This window comes from Dermacentor silvarum, chromosome 5 (assembly GCF_013339745.2).
Source record: "Dermacentor silvarum isolate Dsil-2018 chromosome 5, BIME_Dsil_1.4, whole genome shotgun sequence".
Taxonomy (NCBI): domain Eukaryota; kingdom Metazoa; phylum Arthropoda; class Arachnida; order Ixodida; family Ixodidae; genus Dermacentor; species Dermacentor silvarum.
In genome coordinates, this window is record NC_051158.1 from 27,287,733 (window position 1) to 27,314,319 (window position 26,587).

The 26,587-nt window shown below is 46.2% G+C and overlaps 1 protein-coding gene across 1 annotated transcript in view; it reads left to right on the plus strand.

The window, feature by feature from the left end:
• Positions 1-26,587, plus strand: part of LOC119453139 (zinc finger protein 91-like) — a 124,410-nt gene that overhangs the window by 15,635 nt on the left and 82,188 nt on the right. The window contains exons 5-8 of the mRNA XM_049667874.1: positions 1,736-2,975; positions 14,842-14,935; positions 21,710-21,743; positions 24,269-24,478. Of these exons, the coding sequence (XP_049523831.1) occupies positions 1,736-2,975; positions 14,842-14,935; positions 21,710-21,743; positions 24,269-24,478 (1,578 nt within the window). The remainder of the gene's footprint in view (positions 1-1,735; positions 2,976-14,841; positions 14,936-21,709; positions 21,744-24,268; positions 24,479-26,587) is intronic.

Consider the following 26,587-nt stretch of genomic DNA (forward strand, 5'->3'; position numbering starts at 1 on the left):
AAACGATTTAAGCTTTAAAAAGATGTGCAGTAAAAGTGTCCCATATGAGAAATTTGTCATGCCAACCAATTGTAAGTTTTGCAAATGCCAAATATGGCCTTCAAAACTCGAGTGCTCATTGAGGATCAGAGAGCAAGCTGGGTCAAAGCTTTTTTAGACTGTCCTCTGTGGGTCATAGAAATCTGTGAAAGTTTTCAAACACTCCAGATTTTCTCACTCAGTAATTTTTTACTATTATGAAAAATAATTTGTACGGCAGGCCTTCACAAACAGTCATGAAGCATTCAGGTGCAGAAATATTGAGTAAATCAAAAAGATCCACTAGGCGTCATTTGTTCTATTATACCTGAAATCACCCTCAAATAAAAAAACGAAGCTCATCATTCACTTTAGTATCTGTTCTTCTTTCGCATTTCATAATACGGTCGAACCCACTTATAACGATACCGGTTCTAACAATATTGTCAACTTTTGTATGTTTTCTATGGTTAAATAACTCGCTTATTACAATGCCCCAAGGCATCATTATCGGTTTAACAATAACGACTGGCCACTGGGTGTCCGTGCCGGAAGGTAATGGAATGCGAAATCTTTGAAAAAAAAAAGAAAGAAAAAAATTGATCCGCCATATGCCGCCGCGCTGTTCTCCAACCTTTTCCGCATCGGCAGCCTCGTGTGCCTCTTTCCCGTCACCATTTCAACCCTTCGAAAAAAATGGATTGCGCCCATAGCTCTAAGCCGCACCACCCTCCGAAACACAAATGGACCGCGCCAGCTGCGCTGATAGCGCTGCGCTTCTCCGCGATTGCGTGCTGGCCGGCTGGCCCGTCATACCGTGCAGTTTTTCTAGCAGTTTAAGATGTTCACGCTCGTTTTTGTTGCTTGCGTCGAAGTCATTCCTGGCCACGTGGTTTCCGAGCGTCGTTTGACTCGCCGCCAAACCGAAAACGGCTGATCCGCCCGCTGACCATCGGCAGTGTACGACGTTGCCGGTGAAAGAAAGTGCACTGCTATATATTTAGAAATGAAGATAGTGATGACGGCAGCGATGAAGCGGTAGAGCAGTCTGCCTCAACGTTGCCCTTGCAGAAGGCCCTGCAGATGATTCAGTCCCTCCGGGGCTTCGTTTTCACGAGGGACCTTCCACCGCACTACATGGAGCACCGGAATGCCTTGCAGAAGGCCATCGACAAGTTTCGTAAAAAGCAAGCATAGCTGACGGACATAGGGTTTTCTCGTGCAATACAGTGAGACGTATATGGTCAGGTGCTTCTGGCGTTATCACCCCAGCATTTCTTCTGTAGTTCTCAAGCTGAGGGGCTGCTCCGGCAACTTTCTTGCATTTTTTAAAAGGCTCCTTTTGAGGCCACCGAAGCGACGCCTCGTCGGAGCTCGCATATCACTTCCCACCCGTGACACCCTGCTTTGCATTTGTTATAGCAGTGCCAACGCCGGCTGTGCCTTGTTACACACGATTGGAGTGTGGGGGAAGCAGAGTTGAACAGTTTAACGAGTCAACACAATCAGCAGCCGGACTGAGGAAGGTGTTGGGGGGTGGAGACACTGGTCTCCTCGCCATTATAGTTTTCTCACAACAGCCATGCCAACCCTTTATTTAGATTTTTTTCGTTTAGCCCGGTTATAACAATGATCGGTTATAACAATGAAATTTTCGTGGCACTTGAATATTGTTATAAGTGGGTTCAACTGTACTACTTTTGTTTCATTTGTGCAGCATCGAGGCCTTCTATTTCTCCATCAACAGCCAACGGTGACAGTTCACAGAAGGGATGCCTCCACCAAGATCATCTCTGTGACTATGAGGCTGATAAACTGTTTCCTCCGGAAGCGCATGCCAAGGTCTATACTGGCAAGCGTCTGTTTAAGTGCCATTTGTGCCCTCAAAGCTTCTCAAGAAACGGGCACCTGAAGAGGCACCTGTGCGTTCACAGGGGTGACCGGCCATTTCAATGCCCTTCATGCCCTCGATGCTTCTCGCAAAAAACCACTATGAAACAACACCTGCGAACCCACACAGGCGAAAAGCAATTTCATTGCCCTTCATGCCCTCGAAGCTTTTCACGTAAGAACATCATGGAAGACCACCTGCACAGCCACACAGGCGTTGAGAAGCGATATCAGTGCCCTTCATGTGTTCGGAGCTACTCACAAAAGTCCCAACTCAAAATCCACCTGCGCACCCACACAGGTGAGAAGCCGGTGCAGTGCCCTTCATGCCCGCAAAGCTTCTCGTGCAAGTCTGTCATGGAAAACCACTTGCGCACCCACACAGGCGAGAAGCCATTTCAGTGCTCTTCATGCCATGAGAGCTTCTCACGTAAGGACCATCTAAAAACCCACCTGCGCACCCACACTGGTGAGAATCCATGGCAGTGCCCTTCATGCCCTCGAAGCTTCTCACGTAAGACCAACCTGGAAGACCACCTGCACAGCCACACAGGCATTGAGAAACCATATCAGTGCCCTTCATGCGTTCGGAGCTTCTCACAAAAGTCCCAACTCAATATGCACCTGCGCACCCACACAGGCGAGAAGCCATGGCAGTGTCCTTCATGCCCTCGTACTTTCTCACAAAAGACTCACCTGAAAGACCACCTGCGCACCCACACAGGCGAGAAGCCATTTCAATGCCCTTCGTGCCCTCAAAGCTTCTCGCGCAAGCAGGTCATGGAAAACCACCTGCGCACCCACACAGGCGAGAAGCCATGGCAGTGCCCGTCATGCTCTCGTACCTTCTCACTAAGGACTCACCTGAAAGACCACCTGCGCACCCACACAGGCGAGAAGCCATTTCAATGCCCTTCATGCGTTAAAAGCTTCTCACGCAAGTCCATCATGAAAAACCACTTGCGCACCCACAAAGGCGAGAAGCCATTTCAATGCCCTTCATGCCATGAGGGCTTCTCACGAAAGACTCACCTGAATACCCACCTACACACCCACACAGGCGAGAAGCCATGACAGTGACCTTCATGCCCTCAAAGCTTCTCGCTGAAGAGTGCCATGAAGCAACACCTGAGCATTCATACAGGTGACCGACCATACTGTTACACCGTCTGCTCCAAGTCCTTTGCACAGGCTGATTAGTTGAGCAGACATAAGAGAACACAGCACCATGATACTGTACAATAGGTCAACAGCCATGTGAAGTGAATTTTGAATTAAAATTTATAGATATGGAGTGTGCTGCCGGGTGTTCCGCTGTATCTGATGGCACAAGTGTCCTCATATGCTCTTAACTCTTTCAGGCACAGTGGTAAGCGTTGCTCACCACCAATTCAAATTTTTTTGCAGTACCACCTATACAGTGGAACCTCATTGATACGATATTCACAGAAACCAGAAAATAAAGCGTATCATCTGAAAACCGTATCATCCATTGTATTATCCAACTAATCGTATTATTGGGAAAAGAAAAAAAATGTATCATCCCAAAAAACGTAGTATGAGAATCGTATCAACAAGGTTCCACTGTAGTTGTTTAGCCAGCAAATAAGTGTTTATTTTTCACCTTTAGTCTTCTCGGAAAGTGCACAAGATGGCTCTAGTTGTTTAGGGAGCGTTTTTTATCGTCAAGCAACAACCTTATAGGCCAGCATGCCATTTCCTGCACGGGACCCTGAAAGTTTCTACGGGCGCAAAGGTATGTGAACTTGCACGGAACCTTTTTCGGATGGAACGCATAGCGCAGGAGTATATTTTACTGACTGTATTGGCAAAAATTCGCTGTGGATCGACTTGATGCTGTTTTGTGATGTTTAATTATGGTGGTCCCTTACACAGACCACCATGCATGAAAATGGTTACAGGTGGGGTCTCAGATTGTACAAGCGAAATTCAACTTAAAATCAAATTTGATGTTCAAAACATTTCTTTCAGTTTGTTAGGAAAATATTCCGTCTAACACTGACAGTTATGTTGGAGGTGACAGCTCGAGCGATAGCAATTATGAACCGTAAGAGGATATCCGCGATCATTTGTGCGATAACGAATCCGTGATTCAACATGTAACCGAAAGTGCCAGTGAGGCATCTCACACTGAAACAGATGAAGGTGCTGCCGTTACAGTTCAAAAGGTTCCCGTGTTGAGTACAAAGTATTGGATGTCTCCACCTCTAATATTTTCATCTGAATGCGGACTGCCAATTGACATTTGTGGGTTCTTGCTGTCACACAGGAGACCAACCACCGCGGGTTCGAGCTTAGCGAGCCACAGGGCCGCGCCAGCCGTCGCCTCCAGCACTGCTCGCGCGCGAGCTCAGAGGCCGCAAGGGGCTACCGAGCGCCGCACGCAAAAACACAGTAAAGGCCTGAGTTGACGGAAACCGTTTACTGAATCCGTCGGCACCAGCACTGCACTAACGCCCGCGCGGCGGGGAGCCAAAGATGTCCCGCACCAGGGCGAAAATAAAATAACAGGCGCCTCTAGCACGTCGCGCCGAGAGCACAGGCTCAAGCTGGGACACGCCGCTAGGGAAAGTCCCGGCGGCTATGCTACTTGCTCTGGCGATAACCAATGGGTCAACTCGCGAGAGCACGGGCAATATCATTCGGCTTGGGCCTTCGGGAAGTGCGGCTCGGCGTTGTACGACCTCGCGCAAGCACTATTATAGGCACCGCTTTTCGGCTTAGCGTTGGGAAAGGATGAGCACAAAGTACGCGCTCCCCGCACGGGCAAGGGCACCGTGCGCGAGCTCAAGTCCTAGCCACAAAGGTGTCGGCGAAGGAGAGGAAAGCAGTACGTACCCTGCGCTGGTCCCAGAGATAAGAGCATAGAATAAAGAGCCAGCATAAGAGTGCCACGAAAAGTTGGTTCTTTATTCTATGGTGCCATGCTCAATTAACTCGCAGCCGAAACACGGCCGCGCAGTGACGTCAGCGCCCCGCCCTTACCGTAAAAGCACCTAAAGTAGCGACACTCTCCTCCACTCCCACGTTCTCCTCCTCGATATCCTCTCCCAGCTGGCTGCGTGATCTGTACATGGCACGCCAAGAAGGCCGCCGAAGTTTGTATGGGTGTTCTGTGGCCGCCGTGTGGGCGACGGCCCTATGCGTTGGCTGGCGCCCGTGAGCGCACCGAAGTTAACGTTTTTTTTTTTTTAATTGCGATAGCAATTATATGGACACTTCAACCGGATTGCTGGCGCCGCCGCCGTCGTCGCCGTCGCCGTGAGGTTCCGTATAGATAAAATCTTCGCCGCGCGCCGTATGCCCGAGCGGAAGCGTGCGGGGACGCGCGCTATCACGGAGAGCGAACGCACTCAATTTCCCACGCGCAAGCAAGGAAGCGGGAAGCCAGCGCAGGAGGGAGCGGGGGGGGGGGGGGGGGCACTTCTACTTTGCCAACGACCGCGCTCGTCGCTCGCCCGCACCGTCTCTTACCTCTCCCACGCGCAAGCACGGAAGCGGGAAGCCAGAGCCGGAGAAAGCGGGGGGGGGGGGGGGGGGGGGGGGGCGCACTTCTACTCTGCCAACAACCGCGCTCGTCGCTCGCCCGCACCGTCTCTTATCTCCACACTGCTCTGACCTTTATGCACTGTGCATTCGCCGCTCAGTTTCTGTTGAAGCGATAGACCGCACGTACGTTCGCCCGCTGCAGCGTATAGGGCTTGCTGCCAGCATTTTGGCAGTCGTTGTCTGTAGTCATTCAGTGTGATCTGTTCATGTTTGTTTGTGCGCGCTCACACCACGCTTGTTCAATCAGTTAGTAATAGTCGGGCCACATTTTCCAACGCACGCTACACATGTAATGCTGCCCGGATCGGCAGTGCAGCGCTACAGGTGTGTCCCTTCGCACGCGCTGCCCACGGGAAGCGCTTCTCATCAACACCACCGTTTCACACGCGCCTTCTCGTGGTCATCGAGTCTCTCTTCATGTCGGTCTACTTACGCCGCAGCACTCCTGCTTACTTAATCAGCTCATGTTTGCTACAATTCATATTGCTACCAAAGCCGCTCACCTTACTTCGTATGACATTGCTGTGTTGCTATCGCATTCATTGCTTCGCCCTTAGGGCGAAACTGTGACATTTTTTACTTTCTACTATTAAAGAAAAACGCGAGAAAGTTGTGGGACATGATTGACCCTACCATGAGCCCCCTTATTCGTTATCTTGTTTGCGCAATAAAAGCATTAAGTACAAACGCCTTGCGCCATGAACAATAACTGCATAATATTATAGCCCACATAGGCTTTGGCATTTTAATACCAGTCGTATTAATAGCGCACAGTTTTAATGTTATAATATTTACGTTATATATTTGTACATTCCTCAATATTTTTCAGCCCACTGATGTTATGCTAAATACAGATTTTATCTAGTGCATGATTTTCGCAGAAATGCTGTTGTTTCTGAAGGGGCTCCCGAGTGGTTTTAGAGGCAGGATAGTTTCTTGGTGCCTCTGAGTGATTTCCATGCAGCAGCTTTATTACTTGTTGAATAAAAAGAAAACAGCTGCTTGAAACACAATAATATTTTTTTTTCATGATTTCGAGGGAGAGACAATTTTACCGACTATTTGGAGAAGTGGCCTGGCCAAGGGGTTTGACTTGAAATCTCTGTATGATTACTCACACAACGGATAATTAGGTTAAGTAATGGAAATATTATGTTCTCTGGATGAGAGAGAGAGGGAAAGACGTTTATTAAATCATAAAAAATAGAAAATTGTACATGTATATGAAAAGGCAACCCCAGTGGTTTTTCCGGTGAGGTGCCTAGATTAGGTCAATGGTTTTGCTTATAAGATAGATGATCAAGCTGTCATATATAGCTTTGCGGTGTTGAGGGGTACCTTTTGGAAGGATCCAGTCACTGAGTGTGACGACTGAGCTCTGCAGCCCAGCAAGGCAGATTCTTCGCACTGAGGATAGGCCAGGACATGTCCATAGCAAGTGGTGTGCTGTGGCTGGCGCACCCGTGGTGCAAGTTCCACAGGTGGGGTCAAGCGACTTGTCAATGTATTAGGCTTTGAACGCAGGCGTGACTCCGCCGTCTAGGCACCGGCACGGCAGTCTCTGGGTGAATTATGTAGGCTAGTCTCTCGATGGCACTTCAGGAGGCCTTCGGATACCCGTGTCAAAACAATATTTAGCGCTGCCTTGCCATAAAGGACGTACTCATTTTGTGATTGACAGCTGGAAGGAAATATTTTGTACCATTTTCTAATATACCGAGGTCATGAATCTGGAAATATTTTTCAAAATATATCTCGGTGTATATACAGGGTGCTTTTTTTTTTTAGCTGCACCAAATTTTTTTAATTGGAAAAATATATATCTTGGTCAAGTTTTGTTTCGCATTCGAGTGTACGGATTGGCGGCCTCTAGATACAGAGCAATTTCCGTACTTACGTGCGTAATTAACGAAGTTACGGTATTTAACTTTCTAATTATCAACAATAGGTGGCCACAGCAAATTAGTACTTTGGGGCCCGTCCTTGACACTACCTATCTCAAGGAACAAATTTTGAATAGCGGAGTTCATGTGAAAGCTACGCGAAGAATTAGTTCCCCTTGGCAGACTCCTTGAAACCGAAACTGGCCGCAAAAAGAGCATCTGTGTCGTGGATGAGAGAGAGAGAGCAATTTCCGCACTTTGTGTTACCAAAAAAACTCGCCTTATACACAGGAAACTACGGTATATGGCTAGGAGAAACGAAAAAAGCCATTGTTAGTCGCCTGTCCACAGAAAACTAACATCATGAGCATTGGCTCGAGCGTCGTCGTCTTCTGCAGCTGGCTCTTTGGCGCCCCTCCGGCTCGGCACGAAATGAATGAATGAAAGTTGGTGGGTGATGCCGGAGTACGATACCGCCACAGCGAAACATGACGCTCATTTCACACCACCTGCAGCAGTGAACAGCGGTGTTTTTGGATTATCGCATATTAACGCGACAGGGCTAAGGGCACCGTGTCGCAGTAAATCCGGCGTCGGCGGGTGGCGGAGAAAAATAATCCCCAACCACCCCGACCGCACAGACCCTCCACGTGGTGCAAAGTTTTAGTGAACAAAAATTGAATTTCTCATGGTGAAGTCCATCAGAAAAATTGTAAATTACGACTTTACCATTCGGCGTCGGATTCGCCGTCGGATTCTTTACCATTCGGCGTCGGATTGTAATTTGAATGTACGAGAAAACCTAATTCTGCTACGAGGAAACTCGAACACAAACCCATTTTCCAGCATTTCTACCAGACCTACAGCCACACACTCCGCTACTTTACTTGCGAAAATGACATCCAGATGGCGCTCGCATCTTAGGCAGGCAAATTTGAGACTTCGCCTGCTAATTCGTTTTGGGCATGCGCGCGCGCGTCGGGGCAATAGCAAACAGTTAATAAAATAATAAAAATGTGCTAGGGCCTTCAATTTTAATATAAGACTACTCATATTGACCCCGGAAAGACGTCTTTCCAGCAATGCATTTCTGTTTAAATGAGAAGCCGACTTTAAGGGGATCGGTGTAAGCTTAGTCTTTGTAAGCTGGCTTTCCGACGTTCAGTGTTGCAGTGAATGAAGCCTACTTGCCGGATGCGAACGATGCGATGGGACGATAACGCTATCGCGTTCTACTCTCAAAGCCGAAGCTTAAGCGTCCTCCAATTTTTAAATGCATACATTACGTTTCCAACGACACTATGCCACAGGTGCGGTGAAATGTAAAGGTGATGAAGCTTATCGCAATAGTGTTGGCTGCGATGGCTATGGATGCAATGTGCGACAGCCGACGAGATTTGCTGGTTATCAGAATGGGACAGTAAAAATACTTGGGCAAGTTGGGCAAGTTGGTAGGTATTCATCTTGGAACTACAGCGCGCACACAAGAAACGAGGACACAAGGCAAAGGTTACACACAGGCGCTGACTCGCTTTTTGGAGGGAAGTTACACACACACACTCAGACACACATATACGTGTATACCCAGGCCGACTAAAGTGAGCAGGTGCAAGAGCATGCGGAACAAGAATAATAAAGATATTTAGAATAGTCATCGCCTGTGTGTTACCTTTGTCTTCTGTCCTCGTTTCTTGTTTGTGGGCTGTAGTTTCAAGATCAGAATAGGAAAGCAAGTGCGTGTCACCATTTTAACTTGGCACGGGCGGGTGCATACTGTGAAGGAAGTTGCCGTGGCGAGCGCCTACTGCTCTCAATCGTGTGGGCCTCGCAGCTTTTCTCGTTTACATAAGGATCTAGCGGCTGCAAAACATTTGCATTTTGGCGATTTACTGAACGCTGCTGGTGAATGATCTTAATTTCCGGGAATTAAGGTTCACGTTAATTCACATTGCAATTGTTAACCTGAAACTTCTGCAAAAGCAAGTGAAGATTTCTGACTATTTCCGAGCACCTAATACGCATTTAATAAACATTTTATTTTTCACAGCCTACTTCTACACTGTTGATTTTTATTGCAAGTTGCAAATTTGGTTTTGGAGCTACAAAGGTGCGTTTGACAGCTTTCTTTTACGGCATTCTAGCCAGATATAGGGACGATCGGTTATAGCGGTCAGATTTTTCGTTCTTCTTGATATCGTTATAATTATAAGTGGACTTCACTGTATGTTCCTATTGTACAAACACTTTGCTGAAAAGCAGAAACTACTGATGCCTTAAGTGAACCGTATGATGCTCCCCTGACACTGCTGGAATTAAAGTAAACAGAGTGCTTCCTCTTGTCAAGAATACATCAGCGGGTCGACTTGACTGTATCCACTATACAATGCTTGCCCACTTACCACAAGCATAGTAGAGGCTCTGCTCGAATTTTTTAACATGATTTGGGAAACAGTAGTAATGCCGAAAGCATTGGAAAACGCCGTAATAGTACCATTCTCAGAAGCCGAAAAACTCCCAACATCCTTCAGCAGCTGCCGACCTATTGCTTTCACAAGCTACTTGGCAAGATCCTATGAAAGCAGGGACTCCGGAACCCCCACCCCACACACACACACTTTCTGACCGTTAACGCTGAAGTGAAACTTTTGGCAAGCGCTATAAAATTTCCGAACAAATGGATTGTGTGGTCCAATGCTTTCCAGAAGGCCGATGATCAACTGGACGTACAACGGTGGCACGATAGCTGGTTAAAAAGCCACAAATTACCCGCTGTGGTTACTTAGTGGCTATATGGTGTTGGGCTGCTAAGCACGAGGTCGCGGGATCGAATCCCAGCCGTGGCGGCCGTATTTCGATTGGGCTGAAATGCGAAAACGCCCGTGTACTTAGATTTAGGTGCACGTTAAAGAACCCCAGGTGGTCCAAATTTTCCGGAGTCCTCCACTAAGGTGTGCCTCATAGTCAGATCATGGTTTTGGCACGTAAAACCCCAGAACCCAATTTTTTAAGCCACAAATTGAGGCACGCCACTCAACATACCAGTAACCAAACTCTTAATTAAATCACAACTACGCAAACAGATGCACAAAAGATTGGCGGAATATTGACTTACACACAGAGCAGGAACAACAACACATCAATGGATAAGAAACATTTCCCTCATGCCACCGAACTTCCCTACAAAATAATGCACAAGCCAGGCAATCACTGGACCCTGCCTCTACCTCTTAAGATCGTTAAACTGCCTCTTAAGATCCAACAAAACTGACCATAACTATTGCAAATGCGGAAAACCTGCACCAAAGTTCGATGACCAGCTCATAGACTGCCCCCTAACAAGAAAGGAAAGGCTACTCCTGACGCAAATTTCCAAACACCACAGAATACAAACCTGAAATAATCAAGCACCAGGGTACCAGGTCGCAAGACACTGCGATGTCATTGGCGACGCTCTGAACATTGTAAACGATATTTCCAATGCAATCGTCCGTTTATTCAAGCTTTGTACTTCCTCCGGGTAATGATGTCGTTGAGCAGGATTGTTCCAGGTCAAACACTCTACTGCTACCACTGTGTCTAACGAGGTGGATAGTAAGAGTAAAATCAATGGACAGGTTCGTTGAGAACTATGAAAGGGATGCAGGTGACTTTGCAGGAACTGGTACTAGTTCAAAGCTCTCTCAGTGGCACCAGCAAGACAGCCATAAAAGGATATGAGAAAGTATTAAATAAGTTTGAAACTTTATTGGGTATCACACTTTGCATAGCCCTGTTTGGCCCTTGCAAGGAATTAGCGAGGATACTTCAACACCCAGTTTACCGCACTGCAGGAGCAAGAGAAGCAGCAGAGGCTCTTTGTGACCGCTTGTCAAGACTACGGTCTGACGCCTCATTTGACGTACTATGGCAGCAGACGAACTCGAGAGCAACTTAGGTTGAAAGGAACTTCGTGTGCCCGGAGTTTCGCAGCCGCCCAGAAGTCTTCAATTGACATACAAGCCTGAGGAGCCTGCAGCTGCTTGACGGCAAGTCGTCACAGAGAAAAGAGTTTCTTTTCTTTTTCTTTTTTTTTTTGCCGATATCGATCGTATTACCAGCGAGATGCGACGGCGATTTGAACAGCCTGGCATGGAGCAGCTGATTAGCCTCGAGCGCATTTTGACTGACGCTGCTGAAGGTCGAAACTTCGCAGGCAAACGACCTGAATGAGCTTTTAGGAGCTCACACTGCAGATTTTGACATCAGCAAGCTTTCGGCGCCACTCGTGCTTCTCCCAATGCTCCTACGTGACGAGGGTCCGGCCGCAAGTGAACGCAGTTTAGAAATTCTGCAGGGGAAGTCTGCAGATATGCGTAACATGATGGACCAGGTTGTCCGGTACCTGCAACTCGTGTTTTCTGTGCCTGCGTCAGCTGCTTCGGGAGAGCAGTCTTTCAGTGCTCTGAGGCCAGTAAAAACATTTTTGCGCAATCGAATGACGCAGAGGAGGCCGACACACCTCCTCCTCCACGTGCACAAGAAGAGAGCTGCGGAACTGCACTTGGATTCCGTTATAAAAGAGTTCGTGTCTAGAACGGCAGAACGAACAGCGACCTTCGGCCTCCTTTTACAACTTCTCCTGCCCAACAGCCTGTTGTCATGCCAGCCATAAAGCTCGTCAGTCTGCGATAATAGCATGATAATAGTTTTGTACCTAGTGCCTACTTTGTTGTCTTCTTGTATCACATTTGTGTACTTGTGTCAGTTCACATTTGCTTCACTGCGGGAGTGAATGCAGAAATATTAAAAATAATTTTTCGCAGCTTCAAAATGAGTTTTTGGCAACTTTCGAACCCTTTTTGTCATTTGCGTGGTCTGCGCAGGTCTTCAGTACTTCTGAAATTACACATAGAAAATTTAATACGGCTAAAATGAATTACAACATTAATAATGGATGTCATTAAAATTATGCAAATTATTAAAATTATAAAATGTAATGTAAATAAATAATGATTGACAAGTATTTAGAAAAAAAAAATAAATACAACATGCAAAGATAATACTTGCCCCCCCCCCCCACTCCCAAAAACGTTCCTGAGTTCCTGTATAAAAGTACATATACTGAACACCATGCTAACATTCACCGTTGATACACAAAACCTGTTAGGCAAGCATCAATGCGGGTATAAAAGGGGTTGTTCAACAACTGATCACCTTGTTCGATTAGAACATGAAATATTACGCAATACCTTTTCTACCCCGACAACACTGTCTCACAATTTTTTTGACTTGGACAAAGACTACGATACTACGTGGATATTTAGTATATTGCAGGATTTTGCACGCCTAGGGATTCGTGGCAATTTGCTGAAGTATCCAGCGGACTTTATGTCCAATCAAACATTTCAGGTACGTCTGGGCACAGAGCTTTCACGCATATTCGTCCAGGAAAACAGCGTGCTGCAGGGTTGTATTCTAAGTGCAACGCTGTCCGTGGTGAAAATGAACTCCAGAAACAGAATTATGCCATATTCTATTAGGCATTCTTTATACGGTGATGACCTCCAAGTTGCGTGCATCGCACATGCTAACTTGCGAACAATTCAAATCACTTTAAAGCAATTGATACTATGGGCAAATAAAAATGTCTTGCTTTCACGCAATATTTGCAGACGTCCTTGTAAGCACTGTTGTCTCCATAACGTTCCTTGGTTTCCCTACGAGTAGTCCACTTGTTTCAAAGCCTTTTTTTTTTTTTTTACACTAAACATGCAGCAGGAATATCAAGAGCAGACAATATGTGACGTAAAATTTAGCATAATGTGACCCCCCCCCCCCCCCCCCCTACACTTTGTGCCTCTCGCCAATGTGTTATGAGAGCAATGGGCCATTGCAGCTCGAGCTTATCTTGCTGACAGTCCATTTTTGCCGAGCAATTTTTTATGTTCCTGTCTTTAATCTCGCTCAAATCGTCGAACACAAAGAATATAAAACGTCAAGCAGCACTACGATGGTAGCTCAGCATAAATATCGCTGTCTGAAGCTTCGTTCTCCCTGCCTTAGCGGCACGCCAAACACGATGAGAAAACTTCGCTCGATTTCAGCTTTGGTTTCCATTAAAGGGACACTAAAGGCAAATATTATTTCTACGTGGAATGCTAAAAAGCATACCAGATACCTTGAAACGCTTGTTTCGTGCCAGGAAAAGACTTAGTTTAAGAGAAAATTGCGTCTGAAGCGTCTGCGTACCTCTAACGCAATTCAAATCGCCCGCCCGGGCGAGGAGTGGTGACGTCATGGCCATATAAAGACGGCGCTACAGCTTTTTTTCTTTCTTTTTTTTTTTTTTTTTCCCCTTTTTGCGGGAAGCGCAATCGCGCTTCCCGCAAAAATGCTGGGCTCGATTTTAGCGATTTAAGCTCCGATGAGCATGACATGCTGCTGAGGGCTCGCGCTGCCGGCGTCGTTGCCTACTACGACGGCGGCCTCGACACTGGCTCTTCCGAGCGCGAAAGCAGCGAGGACTCCAGCAATGCGACGTCGGGCGACGAAGCTGGTCACCATCTGGACGTGCCGTCGCGACTCTCAAACTGCTAGCAAATTCAAGTGCGAGTTTAGGGAGCCGGTAACACCAGCGCAGCACTACGCGATATCTGAACTACTGAAACTCGAAAGCGCGCGTGGCGCCGAGTCGAGCGAAAACGAAACCTTTTGACCGCCCGCGTCGTTATCAAGTGTAACGCCAAAAAGGTATTTTTTCTAAGAATCTAATACAAGTAGACAAGTAGCATTTTCTTCCGTCTTATAATCCAACGAAACAATCTATTTAATACGAGTGGTTGAGTACTAGTGACATTTTTTTTTTTTTTTTGAAGAGTGCCTTCGTCATCGGGTGAGTACCGGAATGTCCCTGGGGAGTCTCTTATCGTGTCCTGCATTTACCTAAATTTCTTGATTACTAAAGCTCTGTCCACGATTATATTGACGCCTAGACGTTCTAGAGCATTGCTCTATCACTTTAGCTTGACTTTTTATTTTACTTTAGTGTCTCTTTAAATAGATGGTTATCTGTGTTTCTGTGTGTTGTAAACTCAGCGACGGACAAACTCCACCAGCATGTAGTGCTTCATTCACCAATGACAATAAACAATGTAAGCTTACTTGTTTGAAGTGTTTTATTGCCAGTTGAGGCCTCTCGGTCACCTGGCGACATAATAAAGATATCTGTAGACATGTTAGAGTACGGTACACACGAATACCGCCCCGAAAGCGGTAACAAAACGCCCCAAAACCAGCGAGCGAACAGCACAACGAGCCCCACGAACCGTTACCGTAGCGGCCATATCATAGAATTGCTGACTACGTAATTATGATGATATTAGCATAGAGAAAGGAGTTGAATTTCTTTGTCTATGATATTAGTTTTGATTTTGCTATCGCCATCTCTCGGTCGCCTACTTTAGTTCACAACATCACCGCTACGCTTATTTTCGTTGCACAGTGCACGGCCGGAGCCGCCGGAGCCGCCGGACCCGACTCCACCCTCCGCGCGGAGGAGACTCAGGAGAGTCGAGTCCGGCCGTGCACAGTGGAAGGTAAGGCACAGAAGCACAGTAAAGTTACAGTTTCCCTCCGCGCCGTCTCTCCGCAACCACCATGAACTACGGGCACTACGGGAACGTGCGCTCCAATGGGAAAACGAGCGACGCGGCAGGCATCTAGTAAAGGAGGCATTGCGTCAACGACAGCGCACGAATACGAAATTACTGCCATTCCCACTCTGTGCTATCAGCTGACGGAAATGCAGCTGAATTTTCGCTAATGCTCTATGCTCCAATCATGCTGGATTAAATCATGTGGATTAAAGATGTGTGCAGTAGTTGACTGCAAAAATAGCGGCTGGCGTATTAAGGAATGGAATGATCGTGTGGCCAAGACCGCGGACCGCTGCTGCAACTGTCCGTATGTGTTACCGGCAAATTTGTTCATCCGCCAGCGTTGTTTCGCTAACGTTCAATAAAAAGGCTTCAGCCCCAGAACGTCGGCAATAGTGAGTACCGCTCGTTAAAACAATGACAAAGGGGGTAGCGCTGCTTCCTGTCATATTAAGCGAGTTACTTGTGATAAGACATCTTTACTACAAGGTATTACAACATCGAAAACAGCCACGTTTAAAGCCTTGTGTGCAGCAAGAACAAATCTATCGGAACTGATTATACCCGCGTGTGATTAGGCAGAAAAAAATTGGCTGCGGCTTAGCTCAGCTACCCCTTGGTTTAGCGAAAGCTTGGTTCAGCCTGGTTAAGTCTCGATTTCGCTTGGTTGGTTAGCCTTTGGTTTAGCTGTAATTATTATACTTAGGTATACACTCATCGATTTAAGCCAGGTATAAATTATAAGCCGAAAAGTCCAGTCGTTTTGAGAGCCGAACGGCTAGCTCTTCCACAGTCTCCGACGCTAGCTTCGCGCGCTTGGCATTCCAACCCTCTCCAGTGAAGCAGTTTGCCGGGCGAAAGACGTGTGTCAGACGCCGCGGGGTGGTCAGACCATAAAGAAAGAAACGCTGCCAGTTGCGGCGTTTGCTAGGCAATGGTTCAGCTCGCGGTGCGGCCACAGCGAAACGGCGAGAATGCGGCCAATGTAGCTTTCGCTACAATAATCAGATAGTGACCGCACCGAGGAACTTTACTGAGTCAGAAACGTGACAAGCCGCTGCTTCAAAATATTTTCCAAATAAAGAACGAAGAGCAACATACACTAATCCTGATTCATGATCGGATAGTTTGGATAGCTTGGAATACATATTTTGCCCCCCTTGTAGAACAAGCACATTATATGCTGCTCGTGCCATTTGGACGTAGTTTAATCAGCACCGAAAGCACTTTTGCATGTTCTTTGAAGCTGTGGCCGTAGCTTCCTGTCGTCCACCTGGTCACTGTCTACGATAACTCCCAAAACGGAGGTTTGCTAAGCCACAATGGCATCGTGCACATTCATTGTAAACACAAGAGGCAACGGAGGCAGTTAAGGCAAGCAATGGGCGCGTCACCACATAAACATGCCAGTGCCCACAGGATCGCCGCGAATAGGGTCAATAAAGTGATCTCAAGATTCCAGATAGCGCGGAACAGTTGTCGCCGTCTCGTAGAGATTGCAGATCCACCTATTCGTTTGGTCGATGAGCGCTGCTGCAGTTCCTATGCGTTGCCCCCAGTTGAAACAATAGAGTGCCACTGTTAGTAATGTGTAACGGCGTGTGTTTAGTTGCAATGTAAGAAAGGTAGCACCTTCCAACGTGCCAGCACATGCATATTGCATTGAACTGTTAGTGCTGCAAATGCTGTCTCGTGGGTCTTTTTTTTTTTCTCCACCTTTATGAGTTATGTGTCTCTTATGCAGAGGTCAGGGGATAGTTGTGCTATTGTGCTTAGCAGTGGTCACACACGTGACTGCATTTCTTTCCCTTCCTCACTGCTTGTGCTGAACACACCAGCTTTGGCGTTAGCACTTTCCATTTGTCGCACTCAGATAGGGACAGTCTATTTCCTTTGCTTAAATCTTCTTAGTTCCTCTGCTGTGTGAACTGGGGGGTATTCTGTAAGTGTCCATCCAGTGGACATGTCCATTTCGTCTGGTGCGTAAGTTCTGATTGGCTCTACCGGGGGACGCGTCAGAAGGTTACAGGGGCCCCCAGCCAATTAGCACTTCATCAACAGACGACTCCCCCCCACCCCGTGGAGTTGGGTCATGCCTAATGTGTGTAGTGAGTGAGCACGTAAACAAACTCACATCCCATCTGCTGTCGCTTACGAGCCCTTCCAAAGGTAAACATAGATGACTGCACGAATCAGCTCATCGCTCTATTATACACATGGCCGTTCCATTCGCTGTGCGTAACTTCGCATCTGTCATCAACATTGTAAAAACACTAAGAAGGCAGATGATACAGGCACTGTGTCTGCCTTAATTTTTATCAGTGCTATTTTTAGGATATCAGTTGCAAACCACTTAGACCAACTCTATACACTCGTGATGCTTACAGCTAAAAGAACTTTCTTTCCTGATTGAGTGAGGAGCATATGTATCAATTTGTGGCAGTTACGTGGTGAAGTGCCCTAGGTCCATATCCCTGGCTGTGTGTACAGCCATTTGTCTAATGTGTTTTATTTTGCTGTGCTGCTGTCTTTACAGCTTCTGCTGATGTGCCCATGAAGATGTAGCCTAACTCTGCGTCATTGCCAACAAATAGCCACAAGTGCTGATTGCTGCTGGTTGGCGCTGTCCAGAATTTGGTATGTATATCCATTTGCTCAAGGCGTGCTGTTGCTTCTATTACTTGTGCTGCTCCAGTAAAGGAGGAGTTAAGTAATGCTGGCTTGAGTGATGTATGATACCCTATCGTGCTAGACTGGTGGCAAGGCTTGTTCACATATTTAAACTATTTAGGTTGGCCACTTAAATATTGGAAGTTCTCACAATGTGTTAACCTCGCATGTAAAGGCGTGTAGGCCAAAACACTGATAATATTGTATTGCACTTGATGCCTGGGTGCCATCACAAAAGACGCAGTCAAAAATAACCCAGAAAACATGTTTCCAGCTGTCCTGAGACAATAAATTGTAGAAAAAGAATTGTGTTGCGAACTGCAACTACCATTCTCAGCTGTGAGCCATTCTTCTATGGGACCACTGTTGTTCACCAACGTCTTTTACATGAGGAGAACTATCACTTGCCAGTTGCATCCTCAGCGTCTGACTTAGTGACTAAGTCTGTGTCTATCTGCGCGACACAATGGCTGCACCATGAGCGATGTGTGTGAATGGTGCACGAAAGCTTTAGTTTAGGTTAGTCCTCAAACACAGGGAATGCCATTCGACGGAAACAAGGGCCTAAACTGCTCCAACCACATCAGAAATAGCTCTGCAGGCCAGCAGGTATGCTTAAATGTCTCAGTATTTGAGTTGTGATCAGCAACTGTTGGTATATTGTTGGTATGGTGGTGTATTCTTGCAGATTCACCACTTCCGGGCTTTGTGTAGCATAGCGCGTAAAAAAACATGGACAAAAGAAGGAACACGGTGTACCCGCACGAAGCATGGCTTACACACACTGTAATCCCATACATTCTTAAAGTGTCTCACAACATTAAGATCGCCTAAAAAGCTAAATTTAGAGTCGTGTTTTCCGCGCCGAATAAGCTTGCAAAAGTCTGTAAAATGACTAACTTGAACGGGAAAGAAAGGAAAACATGTGTCAAGAGTCACCAAAATGAATTGCTGAAATGTAATGTAGGCGTAGTATATAAGATACCTTTATCATGTAAGCGTTCTTATGTCGAACAAACGGGCCGTTGCATCAATGACCGGCTCCGCGAATGCTAACAACATAAATAACAAGACGGGAGGGTGGTTGGCACTTCATTATGATGATTGCAGCTGCAGACCGAGGTTCTAAAAGTGCATGATCCTTTAAAAGTCGAATAATGAGATGACACGCCTCATTCTCGAGACCCACTGCATCACAAGTTTAAAAGAAAAGTGTATTAGCATGGCCTCTATCAACTTATCCGCTAATGAAATAGCATATCTAAATGGCACAGCATGTGCGTGTTGACATTTTTTTGTCGGTGTGGTTCCGCCCTAGGTGTCATGCGCAGTACTGCCCGTGGCGAGGTATAAATAGGGTCACGTTCTTCTTCGCGCTTCGTGTGTGTAAACCATGTTCCTTCTTTTGTCCATCTTTTTTACGCGCAATGCTACGGTTTACTCCGTACATTTCTTTCCGACGTAGACATGTGGCTGCAATAAAATCTTTTGATGTAGATAGCTTTTTCTTTGGCTCTTTCGGCTGTTTTCGTTGTTAGTGATGGTTGGTGCTCAGACTCGGCAAGAAAAACATTCCTTCGCTCTCATTTGTTCTTTCGTTCACTTGTTGTTTTGTTCGTTCACCCGCTCGTGTGGCCTATTTGCTTACATTGGCAATCATAATCTGTGGTGTGTGCACAATTTCTTTCACACTCTAATTTACTGATGAAGGGGCCAGCAACCTTACCAACAAGAGCTTAGGGCTTGCGCTCTCGTTTGCTAAGAATCGGGAGACTTCAGAGTTCAAAATGCATCTTTGATATAGTTTTGTCTCTGCCGTTATTTCTCATTCTGTGTTAATAACATGGTGTTTTTATTAATCATTTATTAAACTATTTCTTTTTTATTGCAGTTAAATGCCTGAAGTCACCCATAACCTATTGTAAGCAGGGATTATGACAAAATCAGTCCGGCTGGTATCAACACAGTATAGGCTAGGACAAACGTGTTTGTCCAAAAGTTTTATTCGTCGCTAGCTACCATAATGTCGCGGGTCATAACATTGATAGGAAAGTCGTGTGGGAAGCCGAGACTGAACCGGAGCAAGCAAAGCAGTGCGCATCCTCCATTCCCATTCAGCTTAAAAGGAGCAGGAAGGAGCCCCCACCACGTACTTGATCACGTTACCGCACGCTCACCTGCCGCCTCCATTTTAGCGCGTGATCTATCACGTCTTCTCCAGCATTGGGCATGTGGTAGTATGGCACGCTACCGTTATTTTTGGCTCACCCTCGCATGTTTTCCCTTGCATCCACAGCAAATGAGGCGCAGTCTTATCACGCTTGGACTTTATACGGTACCTAGGCTTCCCAGCCATGTCCGCACTGATGGAGGAAAAATAAAACTTTTTCAATGCGAGCCCAGTGACGGTTTCTGTTTTGCATGCTGTACCACACAATAGATCGGGTGCAATATTATAAAGGGGCTCTCCTTAGTTCGAACTTCATTTTATCCCTGTAAATTTCAGGTCCCCTTGGAGTTCGAATTAACAAGGTTCTGATGTATAATTGAGTGAATGTTCAGTTGCCTGGCAAGAGAATAAGAACTCAAGATTGGCAGGGGTAGAGGTACATTCACTTAGGCGAATTGATCGGAGATCACGAGGAGAAAGTGTACAAAACAATTAGAGGTTGGAATGCATACTACAGGATTTATGAAATCATCATTGCCAATGTGCTGCTGTTCTTGAAAATAAAATTGTGCAATCACTCTGTTCCACCTGTACTAATATATGGGATAATATGACTGTAGTTATCAAGGAGGCTTGATAACTTGCAGACCACACAAGTAGCGATGGAGTGAAAACTGATAGGCATAACGTTAAGGTGCACAAAGACAGCGTTGATGATTAGGGAGCAAACGGGACTAGCCGATATTCAAGTTTAGGTTAACTTTTCGAGGATCAAAGACTTAAACACCAAGCACCACGAACAAGTCCCATATGATCGAAGCCGTATATTTGAAAAGCGGCCCAATTTTTTAACTCTTTTCACCCATCATGTGCTACCACTGCTTGTGGATGCAAGGAAATCTTTTTTTTTTTCTTTCTCTCTTTTTTTACCTTTATAGTCTCTTGGGTTTCATGCCATGGCGTGTTTACGCTGGCATTTCAGCAACCGCTCGCTCATCCACGTGTTCCCTGTCGCGCGGCGCTTAGACTTGGTTTTGTCTCGCGAGATGTTTTTTGTTCATTGCGCTAGTAAACACGCATGTCTATGTGGTTTGTAATCTCTCAAAGGGTCACCACTAGATGCTTGCTCGTGTATTGCTCACAGGTAGGCGCTGGTACATACGAGTACAAGCGATGTCGAGCATACGAACGATGCTGCCATGCCTCTGTTTCTTTTCTCAACACTCGCAATAGCCGATTTCTGCATGATTCGCGATGGGACGAAGGATTACTGCAAGTCTCTGATTTTTTTCGTTTTTCTGATGGGTGTACAAACATCACGTTTTCCTGCGTGCGCTCATATACACGATTCGATTACGCTATAGGCATGCATGCTGGTTGCTCTGCTGCAATTGAGTGGGGATTCCTTTGATGCTGACTACTGCCTGAGTGCCGGATCATAATATATCTATTTTAGTGTTCTTTTTATTCTAATAAGTGTTCATGCAAGCCCATCAATGTTCATGAATAAACAATGCATGTTTACCTACAGAAAATATCTTTTTGTCACTTTGTCGTCACTCTAAAAAAAGTTGCAGCAACTTTTTTTGCAATATAGGTCAGTCTGAAGATTTTAAATCTGTAATAAACAATTTTGACCCTGGGGTGTAGCGTGTGGCAAAGAAAATAGACCCGCAAAAGGTTAAGAGGAATAAAATTGGTCATGCATCCTGTCTTTAGAGATGATTGGTGACTTTAATGTCATTAACAATCTTACGATTGGCGTACAATTTTTGATTATGTTTTATATGATAAATAATATTGTGGGGGGGTGTTTCTTGTGGACGATACACGCGGGCACCCCGACGAAGAAGACTAACTACTGGCTGAACTGACCAGCGCTGCAGTTGCCCTTTGTAGATATACATTGTAAGTAGTCTCCAGTGCAGAATGCTTCGTTCGCGTAACATTTTGATGGAGAGTGCTGTTCCCCGTCCTTGCGACGGAGCTCTGTAGTGGCCGCACCGTCGAGCTTTCCAGCATGGCGCCCGGTGACGACACCTCGTCTGCTTCTACTCCTGCGACTCCAACAGCAACGTACATTACTGTTGCCACTCCCCGCGATCCTGGCATATTCTCCGGCCAAGATAATGTCGACGTTAAGGACTGGCTCAGCTTGTATGAGCGTGTTAGCCGAAACAACCACTCGGACCCTATCATTATGCTAACGAATGTGCTATTCTACTTGGGTGGAACACCTCATGTCTGGTTCCAGACACATGAGGACGCGATCTCTAACTGGGATGCTTTCAAGGAGAAGCTCAGTGACCTCTTTGGCACTTCAACGATGAAAAGTGGCACATACCTAGTGGTACATATCCAGTGACCCAAGTTGGCGTCAAAGTGGATGATTGTACAGCAACAACACGTACGCAGTGCGGCTGCGGAGCACCTGACCAAGGCAGTGGTCAGACCCGCAAAGTGGCAGTGGGTGCTAAGAATCTCTAGGTCTGGACAGGCTGCCACTGGAAATTGAACCTGGCAACATTCAACACTTGAACCCTGTCTAGTGAAGCTCGCTTAGTGGGGCTCTCTTGAGGTATAATCTGGCATTCCCTGAGATATCATCAGGTTGTAAAAACTCGAAGCTTACACAGAGCTGACTAACAACCACGTTCCTCTGTTACAGAGGTCTTCTGCATAAGAGGGAATATAGGGTAGGATTTCTAATTCATAGGGACATAGCGGGCAACATTTTGTAATTCTACAGTATTGACATTCGTGTAAATAATTTTATGCTTCAAGTGCGGAGCACTTTAGGGGCCCGAGCTGTCCGCATATACCGTGTCCTCATGCTAAAAAAAAGTGCTCAAAACAGGGTCAAAATAACTGCAGAATTGATCAAAAGCGGTTCAAAATAAACTAACATGATTCGGAATAACTTAAAAGATAAATAATCAAGCATTAAGTGCATTAATCAACAGAAATTCGTCAAGATTGCTTCCAACTATCATCTGCAAACCTTTGGTTCCATGTGCATGGTGGTTTGGCTCACAAGTTGTGCATTAGCACAGGTGTAAAAATGTATGATGGATTACTAAACTCAAGATAAACTCAAGATAAACACAAGGGAAACACCAGCAAATCACTGCTCCGCACTTCCCCAGTTTTCACGTGGAGTGGAACTGTCGTGCTTCGAGTGCCACTTGGTTTTTTGGTGAACCTTTTTCACGGGCCAATCTCCGTTACAGTGTTGTCACTCAGCTTAAGGCACACCTTTCTGTATCAGAAGTTTCTTAAATGTTGTCGCTGGTTCTATTCGTTGTCTGTTGTCATCGAACCTTGTGTAATCGGGTTGTATGCGCGACACGAATTGTGTAGTACTTTCTGGAAGGGATGAAGGCACCAACGATTACGCTGGAACATTCGACGAGTCCTGCATAAAAGCCGATGCGCTTGACCCGCCGATCAGCTTTCGACGATGATTGAGTGTGCTTGCCGCTATCAATTTGTTAAATGTTGCTTGCTTTGCTGGGCACAGGTTTGCCTAATGCGTTGTAAAATGGGTGCTAAGGAAAGGAAAGCACAGTCGAGGACTGCAGATAGTTGGATGGGGTGATGAAATCAAGAAATTTGCAGGCACAACTTGAGATAAGATGACGCAAGGCAGGGGTAATTGGAGATCAATGGGAGAGGCCCCAGGTCATTGGGGCCTCTGGAGTCATTGGGTCATTGGAGCCCCAGGCACATACCCAATGTCCCATGCTCAGTGACCCAAGTTGGGCCGACGGTTGGTTTTCAACCCAGTTGCCTCAGCACAGCAGCCAAATGCAGCCCATTTTTGACCACTCAGTGGCGCAAGATGGCGCCACTGAGTGGTCAGTGGCGCCAACTTAACTTAAAGAATGCTATTGCGTTAAAAATCAACTTTGGCAATTCATATAATGTGTAGGGCAGGTAACTGACGGTCTACCGTGGCTACTGAATAGGCACCAATTGAAGTGACGTGCAATCGTGGGCACCAGACAACAAGGTAGTGTGATCAAATAGAAAGGTTGCAAGCATAGGATGGTATCAACTGGCACAAGATATGGGGCGACTGGGATCCTCCAGTGGACATTACATAGGCTTATGGCGATGGCCTTAGGATCTTGCAATCACTTTGCATTAGTACGACTCCACCAGTAGCTTTAAAATGTATGAGGTGGGAAAAAAAAAAAAATTTGGAGATACCTGTTGCTGTCGTAAACCTTGCACTGAAAAAGGTTGCCCTGTCTTCGAGTTTTCAGCGTGGATTGTCCCCTGGTAGCCCTTTAGGAATACTGAACCGAAAGGGTTATGTTGTGTTCTACGGCTAGGCAATGTAAGTGCCCCGGCATTTATTCGAATGTTGCATTTACCTCTTGTTCTCGATGCTGTAACAGGACTGCAATTGCTGCAATTATTTTCTGCAGGCCTCACAAATGCGATGAGCCTAGCAGAAAGTATCACTGCCAAAATGGCATACCACGCCCTTTCCAAGGTCATCGGTCAGAAGGAGGTTGGCACGCAGTGCAGCTTCTTGCCTCTGACTGACAAGTCTGTTGGGTGCTCCTTCAAAGCAGCCAGCAAGTCGACGAGCGTGCAGACTACAGAGACCTTGGATCAGTCAAGCTCCACCTCAGGTGGGTAGTGACTGGCACTTCTCTTACAATTGCTTGCTTGTCTAAGTTTGTGCTAGATAGCCAAGTCTGCCTAGCTTGGTACGACCTGCTGAAGTTTGTATGACATTCTGGTGCCGAGGACATATTAGCTGGTTTGTGATTCTCACCTGCATTATGATTGGGGCAAAATTAAAAAACACTGCTCTACTCAGCACATTGAAGCACCTTAGGTGGTAGAGCCTACTCCAGAGCCGCTTTGCCCAGGTTTTGTTGTTGCCTTTGCTTGGCTTCACAATAATGTTAAACCCAGTGAGTCTCTTAGTTGTGCCGAAATCAGTATAATAATGTAAAAACGTGGATACAGATCAATGGGGAATGTAAGTCGACTGCTGTGTTTGAGGTGAATAAAATTCAAACCAAAATCTTTAATGCAGTTAACTACAAAACATACGTTGTTTTATCAAAGTATGTTTTGTAGTTAACTGCATTCAAGAATTTCTACCTTCCGGTTAACCTCCCTGCCTTTCGTGTGTCATTTGTTTTGTTGTATCAATATGATCATTCATTGAGAGAGACAAAAACTGCCCGAGAAATCTTGGTATTGTTCGGGTACAGCTTTGGAGTCACGACATCCCAGAGCACATGTCTGAGCAGCTCTAGGCACGCACAACACTGTCATCAGGTCAATGAGCAGCGTGTACCGGGCACCTGACGTGCACGCCAACTATCCTTTCAGCCGACCTGTAGGTGTCTTCAGGTGATTGCTGGCCATACACTCATTTTGACCCTTTCCTGTCGATAGCAGCTTCAGGTTATTTGCGTAGTGTTTGCAGACTGCAGTGGCCGACGAGACTTCTTCCGTACCGCCGAATTATCCCAGAGGATAGTTGTTCTTCCGCAGCACTCCTGTTGCAATGTGCTAAAGCCTTTTACTAATGCGAAAGGTCAAGCCTTTCCACTTCGAGACACGAGACACTAGTGAGCAAATTTCATTGCCTTTGCAATTGAGTTAAATCTGCTGTTATCATAGAACTCGTGCACGGTGCTCACACATAAATTCCACCACAGTGTCTTCAAGCTCACTGTCAACTGGGTAGCCGTTGTGCGACAAAGCTTCCAGTGAAAATCGACAGTTACACTGTTAGTATTTCTATTCACAGAAACCAAACGGTGCACTGCCAGAATCCTGCTGTACGCTTCCACCTCTTTTATCGCATTCTTTGCAAAGGCTTTTATAGAGTCATGCCTGGAGATGTTACTTTTGCACCCCTAGCAGTATAAACACGTGTTTGCACAAATTTTGCAAAGTTGGTGTGTTGACCTCAGCACGGACAATAAGGATGACGCTTTCTCCATTTTGACTACTGAAAACAAGAACCCTTTTTTTTTTGGTTCACAGTATACATGGCAAACACAGGAAGACTGTGCGAGAAGATTTGCAAAATGGTTTACCTCATGTTCACTGGCAATAAGTGGAATTAGAATATGTTCTTTGTCACAGCGTAATAATAATACGGTCACCGACTCATTTTTTCCGACATCTGATTTTCCGAACCTGCCCAAATATTCGGACTCTGCCATGGTATCGCAACATGCTCCAATTTCACATGTTTCAAACTCTTATTCGATCTTGCGGATTTTTTCTCTCAATCACAAGTCAAGAGCTACCGAAAACTTAAACAACATCGACACCATGTTGTTTTTCTGCAGACTCAAACCCCTGTTGCACGCATCTCGCATACCATTTCAGAGGTTCCGTTTCCGGTACAGCCTTGATAGCAGGCACCGCTTGCTGCACCCTCCCATAAAGCTCCGCGCTGTCATTGGTGTCGGCACTTGTCGGTCGCCTATGGTCAGTTATACACTCGGCCACAAAATATTGGAGGGCACGCGAGCGCGGGAAGAACGGGAAAACTGTGTGATGGGGGCATGAACGTGCCCGAGCCGCATACCGTGATGCTCGGCCCAGCCGCTTCAAGAACTGATCGTCTGCAGTGGTTTCGTTGGCAGCTGCTACAGATGGCGCTGACACCGTCTTCATCGTCCGCCTCCAGTTGGATAAAGGCTCAGAAGCAAGTAAATTACAGCAGATTGACGATACGATGTAAGGCCACCATTATCTGGCAAGTA